The following is a 12,536-nucleotide window of genomic DNA, read 5'->3' on the forward strand; positions in this document are numbered from 1 at the left end:
TGAGGCAACTTGTCATGATGACTAAAGAATCAAGTCTCTTGAGATACGAGTAGGCTATTACATGTAGACAAGGATGCTTTCTAGAATACTTGCTAAATTGAGAGCAAAGTTGAATAATTAATGGCACACATGGTTTCGTCATTGACACTATGGTCATAGCATTAAATGAATCATTGTAGTAAGAGTTGATGTCCCTGAACAGAAGGCAAGAAAACTTGTATGTGCCGACTCTAACTTTGTTAAAAGTACATTTGTACATCGAACAAAACTACATGACTAGACTATGCCAAATGATGACTATATAGCCAATTGCTCAAGAGATCTTGATAGGATTTGGGTGAGAGTTACTACTTAAAACTTCATTTATGAAGAGTAAGTAGATCATTGAGATCATTGACCATGAAAGTGAACTTGTCTCTGATCTTCCTAAAGGTATTATGACTTGTAGCTAAGCTTTTGTATCACATTCAAGCATATTGATGATGAGCAATTGTTGATGTTTTCTACACAACTCTAAATATAACTATTATTTGACTCCTTTGATTATGCAAGATGGTTGGCATTGATGTCCTTGAAAATATTTTTGCTTCCCCTATGGGTGTCACGCTTACAAGAACTAACGCAATTCTATTTGTGCTTTTTTTAAAATTAGGGTAAGTATTTGGATAATTCCCACCAACTGTGGACAAATAATGTGGATAGCTATCATAACCTTACATTTTTTCGATGTAGAGTGTACAACCTGATATGATATCATGTCTGAATTATCATTATGAAAACTAGGATTTTATGGAATCAATTGTTTGGTAACTATTTTTGGCTTCAATGATTATGGCATCATCGCTAAATCTATTAGCGTTGAGATCCTATTTCTCACATGTATTATTCTTCAAATTCTTTGATTTTTTAATTCATTCTCTAAAAAAGGCATTTGTTAGCCCTTTGAAAATTCTTATAAGCATATAATAAGCTAGAAGCAGGTATTCTATGAGCCCAGGGTAGAGCTTGTTGTGTAGAGTTAAATCAGAGATGCGGATTATCTTCTTACTTTTGGAGAATATGGCAACTTGGGCGATAGTCATGCAATTACAAGAGGCTATCAGCCTCACTATCATTCTCACTTGAAGGTGGAATGGATGTATGAAGATCACCAATTACCTCACAATAGCCTTTCGAACCCAAGGCAAGCATAGAGTGGAAGAATCTTGCAATGTTGAAGCAAAAAACCTGATCAAGATGAACACTCAAACACAAGACTACAAATGAGCATTGGTTCAAAATGCAGCAGTTAGCAACATGCAAGAGTAAGAGAGGAAGTCTAACTAGGGATAAATGAACTTAGTGTTTTTCTTGATGAAGGGTTAATATATAAAAGGTTTTTAGAATAACCCTCAACCCTACCATTTTTTCCCTTTAAGAGGAAAATACCTAATGCAATCCTAACTGGTAGAATCTTTTCTAAAGGCCATTGCTCGTCACAGACAAACTTTAGAGACAAAAAATGATGAGGTTGTTGAATTCAAGTGTCTAGCACTACAAAACGTTCTCTCAGAATAACTTGAGGCCAATTTAAAAGTTTGTTCTAAACTATATTAACCATGCCTCAATACTATTTGGCATCCATTCCTTTGGATCCTTGATATTATTAAAAATCCATCTATTGAATAGGTATTGAATGTGCATGTAATGGCTATTGCAAGCATGGTGTATGCTTGTGATCAAGAGCTCTTGTTGCATGAGTGAGTGATACTATAGGTGTTGAGAGTTGTGGTGCCATGAGCACTTGTAGAGCAAAGGTATGAGCAAAGGGAAAGCTGCCACATGGCATGGAGGATATATCCCACATGTGAGCAAGCATATGGATGTAAGTACCCTCACATATAAAAGGGAGGTTCATTTGAAGAAATATCAATCAAGCACTTTGCACTATCTCAAGATTCTCTTTATGAGTCCAAGCTAATCTATCTTGGAACCTATTTGACTTGAGATACATGTCATGAGCACTCTCTTCATCATGTTTCCACATAGGTTCCGCCCACCTTAGAGCGCTCCATAGATCCTGAGGCACACATGTTTTGTCATGGTATCAGAGCTTAGGTCTAGTCTCCTAGATTAGGTGTAGGCTTGCCTTAGGAGCACATGTTTTCTCCTAGGTTAGTTTTAGTTTTAGATTGAGTACAAATTTCCATCCCTTGAGAGAGAAATTTTCCGTCCATCCATTTCATGAGAGATTCATTGTGAGGTTGAGTGATCCTTGTTGCTATGAGAGAGAGAGAGATAGGGAGAGTCTTTCAAAGAAAGATTTGTGAGAGACCTCCTTTGGATCTGCTGAGAAGGAGAGATGTTTTTAAACATACTCTTGACTAAAAGAGACAAAAGCAAGAGAAGCTCCCAACGACTCAAAGAGCGCAGGTTTGGCACTGCAGTGACCAATGGAGAAATAGAAAGACATATATCTTGAGACTCATTGGAGAGAAAAAGAAACTTTGCTAACGAAAGGCTCAAAGGCCTTAAGCTCTAGCCTTGTCAATCGGCCCACAGCCTTCTGCTTGCAACATAGTCTTCCCACAATGAGCCATCAACGAGCAACGCATCTTTGACCTTCCAGCAATGTCCACGCCTGCTGACCAGCCCACAGCAAGCCAAGTCGCACTACTGCTCACAACGTCGACTGTAGCAAAGCCTCCTTCAGTGAGACTAGCGCCTCCCAAAGCCTTCTATGAGGCCCTTCTCCAAACGGCTCATAGCCTTTTGCAACACCATTGCCAGCCAGCCCACCAACGGACTCTCGGTAAACTTCGAGCTCCAGCCTCGTAGGAGAGCTCCTACAACAAACGCCTCAGACTCGTAACAGCAGGCGACCTCCAGCGGCTCCCAGTAGCAACCTCTACTAGCTCTAAGCGACAACAACAGCTCTCTCCAGCCACACAAGAGAGATCTACAACACCTCTGGTGAGCACCTCGACTCCAACGCAATAGCCAGCAGCGGCTCATGGGAAAGTTTCACCAAGCTACAACGCTCAATGACAATCTCTGCTGCATACTGACCCGCCTTAGACAACCAACCTTCAACAATCAACAATCAGCCTTCATCGATGAGAAGCCTTCATCAACATTCGGAGAAGAGATGCGGCGGAAATTCGAAGAAGAGACCTTACCTCATAAATCCTAAGGCTCTCACTGTGTGACACGTGGCAGATTGGAGGTAACCAAGGGTTTGTTCTGGTAATAACTAAGGATTAGTCATTGAGGTCTGCAAAGTGACACGTGGCACATAGGACCCTCGTGTAGTCAACTCAACCACCATGGTTAAGGTTAAGGTTAGCTAAATGCCACATAAGCATGCACAGTCATCAATGCCTTCTAAGCACACAGCCTCTTGTTAAGCACAGTATGGAATTCTGCATGTGAATCCCTGTGCCGCATCATCAAGGCCTCCTCTTCTTCACAAAACCTTCAAGAAGCCATAACTTGCAATCCAGGAAGAATTTGCACACGCTCCAAAAAGGAAAAGTGATCGTCTTTCCGAGCTCTACGCGCCTGTCTGATCAAAATCATTGTATGCAATTAGGCACTACCAATATTGAAAGAAATCAATTGGTAAGACCTTTGCAACAAATGGAAAAGTGACGTATGAATGCAAAAAGCATGCCAAAAGCACAAGTGCATGAGATGACCATAGCACGAAGCATGGCATCCACACATAAAGCATTAAGGCACATGGAAGAACAAAGCATCATGCATGAAGCTACACCGAACGCCATCGTCATCAAGCCATGAGCCAAAAGGTGACATCAATGGAATGTATTGAGAAACAAAAACCTTGCCAACCTTGCCTATATTTTGTAAATCAAGCCTGACCACCTGAGAGTAGCTATGAAAGCACCCAGGGGAGGTATTGACATGTAAACCACACTTGACCACCTTAAGTAGCAAGGTATGCACGAAGGGGAGGTGATGGAATGTAACTCACATCTGACCACCTTGCAGTAGCCAAAGGATTATGGCACCAAGGGGAGGTGTTGAGAGTTGTGGAGCCATGAGCACTTGTAGAGCAAAGGTATGAGCAAAGGGAAAGCTGCCACATGGCATGGAGGATATATCCCACATGTGAGTAAGCATATGGATGTAAGTACCCTCACCTATAAAAGGGAGGTTCATTTGAAGAAATATCAATCAAGCACTTTGCACTATCTCAAGATTCTCTTTATGAGTCCAAGCTAATCATTCTTGGAACCTAATTGACTTGAGATACATGTCATGAGCACTCTCTTCATCATGTTTCCACATAGTTTCCACCCACCTTAGAGTGCTCCATAGATCCTGAGGCACTCATGTTTTGTCAATAGGAAGGTTTTGTGCTTTGAGAAAAAATCATTGGAAAGTTACTATTGGGACTTTAACATTTCATTGAAATCCATATACATGCTAATAGGGTCATTCATTGTTTCATTGACATATGAAGTAGAGTAAGAAGTAGCTTGCAATGCTACATTGATTCAAACAAAATTAATCAATCCCTAGTAGGTGATAGCATTTTCCTTAGCTTTCTTGAGCTAAGTTGGAGCATATTTAGCAATAAGTAGATAATTAAAAGCTCTTCCTTTTTTTTTTCTTCGCAAAAGAAAGGATTATATATCTTGATGAAAAAAGAATTACATTTACATATCCTAATGATCAATCTCTAGCAAAGCCAACAAAACAAATATAGGCCTCATTCTATAGATAGCAAAGAGCCAAGATAGTGTAGCATGTGAGCTAATTCTGAGTCAGAACATGTGTCCTATATGGTTCCTTTAAACTGACATTCCTCACAGAAAGCTCTTTGGTATTCCAACTCATTCTTAAGGATTTCTTGGAAGAGTGAGTCATGATCTCTATTGTATACTTGAATGACCTAGTCTAGCCTGTGCTTTTCCTATTAGCCAATCCAAGAATAACATTTCCATTAATAGACTATTGGTTAAACTGATAAGTATTCCTTGAAATCCAGATAAACCAAAGTGCATGTGCTCTAACAATGGTCCATTGCTATTGTTTGATTTTGCCTGCATCACCCAAAAGGATGGCTTTCCAATTGACAGGTTCCCCAAGGTTGATTTAGACAGCTTTCCAAGCTCTTCTAGCATGAGGGCAGGCTTTAAAAAGGTGAAAAATATCTTGTAAGATTCTTCAACATATTTTGCATTGAACATCACCCTTGCCAATTTTTAGACTCCTAGCATTAGACCAAACAACCTTGTGTAAACTAGCATAGTAAAGTAGACATCTTTTCAGGGAGGACTGATTTGTCCCAAATCTTGGAAAATCTCTTTTTGGATTGTCATGTAGCTCATCTGGTGTTTAAGACTAGAAACACATCCCTTGGATGAAGATTCTGCCAAGCAAAAATGGGGCAATGATGTCATTTGTAAAGTACTAGAAGCCTCTGAGGAGCAAATATAGAAAACAACAAGGGTAAAAGAAGATGAGTTGGATGAATTGAATTTAGGCAGCACAAAAAAGCCATAGGCAGTTAAACTTAGTGTACATGTGGAAGAAACTTTCAAAACAGAATTGATGCAATTACTAATGTAATTTAAAGACATTTTTTCTTGGGAATACATTGACATGAAGGGCATAGATCCTAGCGTGCATGTTCATCCCATAAATCTAAAAAAGGACGCAATTCCATGTGTGTAGCAGAGGTATCTAATGAACTCTAACTATGCTAAGTTGGTCAAAGAAGAAATAGATAAATATATTAGAGTAGGTTTCATATACCCTATGGAAAAAGTGACATGGCTTTCCCCAATAGTCATAATCCCAAAGAAAAATGATTGTGGTTTTTTATGGATACAAAAAATTGAATGCAGTCACTATCACCAACCCCTTCCCTCTAGCTTTTTGTGACACAATGTTGGACACAGTAGCGGGTGATGAATTGTACATTTTTTTGGATGGATTCAATGGGTATGATCAAATCCAGATGGCAGAGGAAGATAAAGACAAAATAACATTTGTGATAGAATGGGGGGTGTTAGAAAGCAATGTGATGAATTTTAAATTGAAGAATGCTCCACCCACATTCCAGGGATGGATGTAGAAGAATGCTCCACCCATATTCCAGGGATGGATGCAGAAAATTTTCGCACCATACCTCACAAATTTCATGAGTGTTCTTGGATCACTTCAGTGTGTTTGGCAAAAAATGTGAACACATTGAACAACTTCGACTCTATTTTAGAAAATGTCGGGAGTCTTGCTTGAGCTTGAATTCGATGAAATGTGCATTCATAGTCCACGGGGTTGTCTTACTTGGACACATCATTTCAGCTAAAGGGATGGCTATTGAAACAAGGAAGGTAGCTGCAATCAAAGAGGCTAGAGAGCCCAAAAATGCCAAAGAGTAATATTATGCGGTTCATTGGGCAAGTAAAATGGCACAACAAATTTCTTAGGTTTCTTTCCTATGTCTGTCAACCACTAACAAGATTGGTTAAGAAAAATGAACAATTTGTTTGAAGAGAGGAGCAACCAAAAGCATTTGTTCTATTGAAGTAAATGCTACTAGTAGCGTCTATCCTTATCCAACTAGATTGGACCCAAGATTTCATGTTTTTGTGGATGCATCAGACATTACCATAGGTTCACTCTTAATGCAAACCTTGAAGAAGGGGTGGTTCTAGCTAATCTACTATGCCAGCTGTACCTCATCAGTCGAATGGAATTATTCAGTCATCACTGAAAGGGAAGGCTTGGCGGCAGTAGTATGTCAATTACCACCCGTAGCAACACGTTCATGGTGGGAATACTACTAATACCAGCAATAATAATAATGTCGGTAGTATTGTGCATATACCATCGGTAGTATTGTGTTACACTACTAGCGGTAGTATCAGTACTACCGTCAATAAAAGACTCCTCCGATAGTATTGATACTACCATTGGTATCTATCCAATTTCCAAGTCAGGTCCATCTAATAGCACAAAGGCATTATTGTGCCCGTGATTGCATGAAATACCTCATCAGACACATAATCACAAGAAAATTCACGTGATTACATGAATATGCAATCCTAGGTCCTCCTAAAAATACAAATAATTTATACTTTTTCACCTTAGACAAAAAGCAAGGGTAGTTGGGCTACCATTTCAGCCATTTGGCATTCTCTCTCTCTCTCTCTCTCTCTCTCTCTCTCTCTCTCTCTCTCTCTCTCTCTCTCTCTCTCTCTCTCTCTCTCTCTCTCTTTCTCTCTCTCTCTATGAGTGGAGACGATGTGGACTTCAAACTTAGCCAACAATCTCGAGGTTGTTCCCTTGGATGTATGGACTTAACCCATGTTTCATAGTGCTATCGGAGATAGCAGCATATCATGCACACTACCTCCATTGAAAAATGGAGTGGCAACCCAAATCTCTTGGGTGTGTGAGTACCCTAATACCTGACAGATCGATCTATGGACCACTTTCATTGCTAGCTCATTCTTTGGTGCTGCATGAGAGTGGGCATCATCTTTATTAATTACTCCTCTTGCTAGGGTACCACCATGTTGGTCTAAGACCTAGGACACCCACAACCTATATGCGAAAAACCTTTCCTTCCCCTCCCTTGCCCACTAGTTCATGCATGGTTAGCGCTTCTAATGGAAAGTGTACAATTTGAGAGCACGACCACAAGGCCAACTATTCCTACATTATCCACTTCATGATTTCTACCAAATATAGCCATATACGTAATACCATTCTTTGGCACCAATGGCCTTTACATATAATAATAAATAATAATAATCCTTGAACCGAGGACCATGTGATCAATCACAAATATTTCACATATTCATGCCCAAAGTATGATATTCCTTTTCACACAAAGTATCACGTGATCAATTGATAGTGTACAATTTGAGAGCACGACCACAAGGCCAACTATTCCTACATTATCCACTTCATGATTTCTACCAAATATAGCCATATACGTAATACCATTCTTTGGCACTAATGGCCTTTACATATAATAATAAATAATAATAATCCTTGAACCGAGGACCATGTGATCAATCACAAATATTTCACATATTCATGCCCAAAGTATGATATTCCTTTTCACACAAAGTATTATGTGATCAATTGAAAGGAGTTCGAAAGCACAACAATTGGATGGTGAAAGGGACAATGTACAATCTCCCTCCCTAGATGAACTAATATGGAATGCACTAAGCATTTTGTTATGATCAGGTGATCCAAGCCTATTAACAAAGGCTATTGATCCTTTGGATAATTTTGAATGGTCCATAAAATCATGGAGCCATCTTGATAACAAGCCATTTCACGACACTCTTTAGTACTATTTTCTCAATCCTCAAAAGAGCATAATCTCCCTCTTTAAATGGTTGGGATATTTCTTTTGGGCAAAGACTAATAGCTTGTTTCACTTCTTTGAGGATATTTTTGTAGTTATCAGTCGATTCATTGTCTTCCTCAACTTTATGGGTTAGCCAAGTGATAGGTATAGGAAACATTATCCCATACATTGTCTGAGATGGTGTGTTTTTTTGCCAAATTAGGTGTATTATTAAATTGTACAAACTAATAGAGATGAATATATTTATCCCAAGTCCTAAGTTGACTCCCACATAAGCTTTAAGCACATCTAGAATAGTACTAAATTTGTTACTTCAATTTGCCCATAAGGTGTGTGTGTGTGTACTTCTTGAGAAGTCCTAGTGCTACACCCTTTAAAATTTTCACTTTAAAAAAAGTGTGTGTGTGTGTGCGTGCATGCATGCACGGCATGTGTGTGTGTGTACTTCTCGGGAAGTCCTAGTGCTACACCCTTAAAAATTTTCACAAAAAAAAAAGTGTGTGTGTGCGTGCGTGCATGCATGCACGGCGTGTGTGTGTGTTCGCACACGCGCATATTCTATCCTTGTGTGTAGTTAGTCCCATTCTACCTTATTGAATTACATAGCACTTGTGCTTTTATGAGAGCCTCTAGTTCAATCATGGTATAAATCAAGACTTGCTTATACCTACTTCTTTCTCATTTATATCCTCAGCTTTGGATTTCCTCTTCTTATCGTATATTTGGATTTCGTCTTCTTATCCTCAGCTTTGGATTTTCTCTTCTTATCGTATGCTCACTAGTGCTGGAGCGGAGGCCACAAGCATTGACCCATAATCTTCTCGTATCTATTACCTCCTTGTTTTCTTTATGTCAAAGCATTGATTTAAGGGTTAACCAATCAAGATCAAAAGTGTTAAAGGATCAAGTAGTCTTCAAGTAGTGAGCTTAGGTCCACAAAATGCATGGGAGTGTTGGACCACAACTTCACAACGTGAGTTTAATATTCACTAATATGGTAGCTCTCCTTGCTAGTAGCCATAATTTTAGCCTGATGATAGTTCCCATGCTAAATGGAACCTTCTATGGGCTTTTTCTTGGGGTAGATTTTACAATGGTCCAATATTCATTATATGTGGATTCTAAGGTGGTAACCAAAAACTCCATTCGGAAGGTTACCAATGAGTGAGTGGTTATGTTGGATTATTGTAAGTCATGCACAAACTGATTTGTCGTATGCATAATGCAAGCATTGTACTGTATGTATTGCTTATACTAATTTGTTCAATGCATAGTGTAAGCTTTACTATCTTCAATCCCTTGATGATGTTTGATTCCATATTTATGGAGGATCTCGTGCACCCATTTATCTCATGACGTTTGACTCCGGATTTATGGAGGATCTCATGCACCCATTTATCTACGGCTGTTTGTAGTTCCTGCACTCAAATATCTACATCACCCTTTGTGTTCGTGCCAACGATAGGAGACCCTCAGAACCCACTTTTGGGATATTCAAATGAGGATGCTGGAGGCAACGTTTGGGGAGAGGGGGCCTTATCTGCAAAATGATTTATAGGCGATGCCACGCGGCAGAGGAAGAGGCGTAAGCGAGCGAGAAGGCTTGGATAAGGGACGCGTGGCACAAGGGCAATTGCTCAAGTGTGAGACCAGAGGGTGCGAATCAGTATGGCACTGTCACCAACCTTCTTTTTTGCCCCTTCTGCTGCTTAGGAATCCTGCACCCACAACCCTCGTTCGCCCTCCCGTCTGCCTTCTCTTGCATACCCGGGCTTGCCACCATGTCTGCATTCGTCGGCAAGTACGCAGGTCTGTCCCTCCCCTCTCGCATTGCACTGCACTGCCCGTAGTAGCTCTTGCACTTTGATGGTCTTGAACGCAACTGCCATTCGGTGCATTTCGACCTCGCAGCGTTCTAGACTTTGGCCGTCTGCGATTCTTCGATTTCTAACTCGTGGGGCAGTGTTTACAGTTAACATATCCCATGTTTTGCAAAATCTTCAGCTTCAAAATCCCCATCTTGAGATCAGATGCATAGTAGTTTAAGGGCTGTGGGTGATTCAGCTCATTGGCGGGCTTCCACCTTTATGACGAAAAAACACCTGTCAATGGTTGTTTGACGGTACTTCAGTGACAGAGAAGACATCACCTTAATTGCTCTTGTGTGAGAACCATTGGGGCTAGTCAAGAAAATCTTAGAATTTGTTTGCCCATGTTCTTGTATCATTGGTACAGATTTCCACAATTATGTCATAAGTCTGGCTGCTCAGTTGATGTATTGTGAACTGTCGCGGCCTTTGCATATTCCTGGCAAGATTTTTAAACAACTCTCCTGAAGTCACAATTCGCAAGCATGTCACTGAAGTGTTGATATCTTTGCAGATGAATTGATTCAGACTGCTAAATATATTGGGACACCCGGGAAGGGGATTCTGGCAGCCGATGAGAGCACAGGCACAATTGGCAAACGTCTTGCGAGCATCAAGGTGGAGAACGTCGAATCCAACAGGCAAGCACTCCGGGAACTGCTCTTTACGGCGCCTGGCGCTCTCCAGTATCTGAGCGGTGTCATTCTTTTCGAGGAAACCTTGTATCAAAAGACCGCCACTGGCAAACCGTTTGTGGAAGTCCTCAAGGAAGGTGGAGTGATCCCGGGGATAAAGGTCGACAAAGGGACTGTGGACCTGGCGGGCACCAATGGCGAGACCACGACGCAGGGCTTGGACGGGCTGGCGCAGCGCTGCCAGCAGTACTACAATGCCGGTGCGAGGTTCGCGAAGTGGAGGGCCGTGCTGAAGATCGGGGCGACGGAGCCATCGGAGTTGGCGATTCAGCAGAATGCGCAGGGGCTGGCGAGGTACGCAATCATCTGTCAAGAGAACGGGCTGGTGCCGATAGTGGAGCCGGAGATTCTGGTGGACGGAGCGCACGACATAAAGAAATGTGCGGCAGTGACGGAGGTGGTGCTGGCAGCGGTGTACAAGGCATTGAACGATCAGCATGTGCTCTTGGAGGGGTCGTTGCTGAAGCCGAACATGGTGTCGCCGGGATCGGATGCGCCCAAGGCGACGGCGGAGGAGATAGCGCAGTACACGGTGCGAGCGTTGCAGAGGACGGTGCCACCGGCGGTGCCGGCGGTGTGTTTTCTGTCGGGGGGGCAGAGCGAGGAGGAGGCGACGCAGAATTTGAATGCCATGAACAAGCTGGAGACGTGCAAGCCATGGATCTTGACGTTCTCGTTCGGGAGGGCGTTGCAGCAGAGCACGCTGAAGGCCTGGGCGGGCAAGCAGGAGAACGTCGGTACTGCTCAGAAGACGTTTCTTGCTCGTTGCAAGGCCAATTCTGAGGCAACTCTTGGCAAATACGAAGGTGGCGCAGCCTCAGGACTCGCCGGAGCTTCTGAATCTCTTCACGTCAAGGACTATAAGTATTAATAAGCTTCATCTCCATGCAGCATTTCCTTCTACTGCTTCTAATCCCGCTGTAATCCTTTTAGTAATCTCTCCGAAACATTTTTCGCAGTTTGGTTTTCGCAGTTTGCTGCTGTCCATGTAAGCGATTAATCTCTACGCATTTGCTTGCATGCGCCATCTTCAATCTAAGCAATGTAATGTTTACCACTGCTGACTTATCTTCGCCTCCACTTCCTTGCTTGAAATCTTCGCTCATCTAAATTGTCTGACGTTCTTTTGCATTTGCTTGCTTCATCTTCAGTCTAACGTTGTTGTTGCAAACTAATCTGCGCGCTCGAGTTCTATTGCAATCTTCGTTTTAGATGTCGCTCTACGCTCCTTTTAGTGGATTCCTGTATTTGCATAACGCTTGTCTTGCAGACGTGTACGGTTTGCTTATGAGGGCTTCCGTTGCTGTTGTATCGGATTTGTGGGGTGCGGTATACGAGTTGTTCCTAAAGTTGACACCAGCAAGTTGAACATTTGTCTCATAAGAATATGGGTGTGCCTTTTTTTAGTCATCCCTTATTCCCCTCTTCCACCTCAAATATTAGAGGGCTCAATAAGTTTTGATACCTCTTCGCCCTCGCCCTCCTAAAAGATAGCTAGAATTTACTTTTTTGGCCTGCCCCGAATGGGTAGGCCTTAGGGTGGATTCACACCAGTGTGAAAATATTGGGCGGGTGGTGTGAAAATAAAGAAGGAATTATGTTCGGTGTGGGTTCACACCACTCGTGGACAAG

General features: G+C 41.8%; 1 protein-coding gene across 1 annotated transcript; it reads left to right on the forward strand.

The window, feature by feature from the left end:
- The first annotated feature begins 9,959 nt into the window (after positions 1-9,959).
- LOC147904076 (fructose-bisphosphate aldolase 5, cytosolic-like) lies at positions 9,960-11,999 on the forward strand. The gene is made up of 2 exons (XM_087370427.1): positions 9,960-10,150; positions 10,724-11,999. The coding sequence occupies exons 1-2, from the start codon at positions 10,123-10,125 to the stop codon at positions 11,773-11,775; spliced, it is 1,080 nt and encodes a 359-aa protein (XP_087226553.1). The 5' UTR covers positions 9,960-10,122; the 3' UTR covers positions 11,776-11,999.
- Positions 12,000-12,536: the final 537 nt, after the last annotated feature.

This window comes from Dipteris shenzhenensis, chromosome 3 (genome assembly GCF_047967505.1).
Source record: "Dipteris shenzhenensis isolate YYH24624 ecotype China chromosome 3, Dip_SZ_1.0, whole genome shotgun sequence".
Lineage (NCBI taxonomy): Eukaryota > Viridiplantae > Streptophyta > Polypodiopsida > Gleicheniales > Dipteridaceae > Dipteris > Dipteris shenzhenensis.

Bases quoted from the DNA above. Each gene is read 5' to 3' on its own strand.
- LOC147904076 (XM_087370427.1), top strand. From the start codon at position 10,123: ATGTCTGCATTCGTCGGCAAGTACGCAG. The intron at 10,151-10,723 runs GTCTGTCCCTCC...ATATCTTTGCAG, and splicing joins ATTCGTCGGCAAGTACGCAG to ATGAATTGATTCAGACTGCT.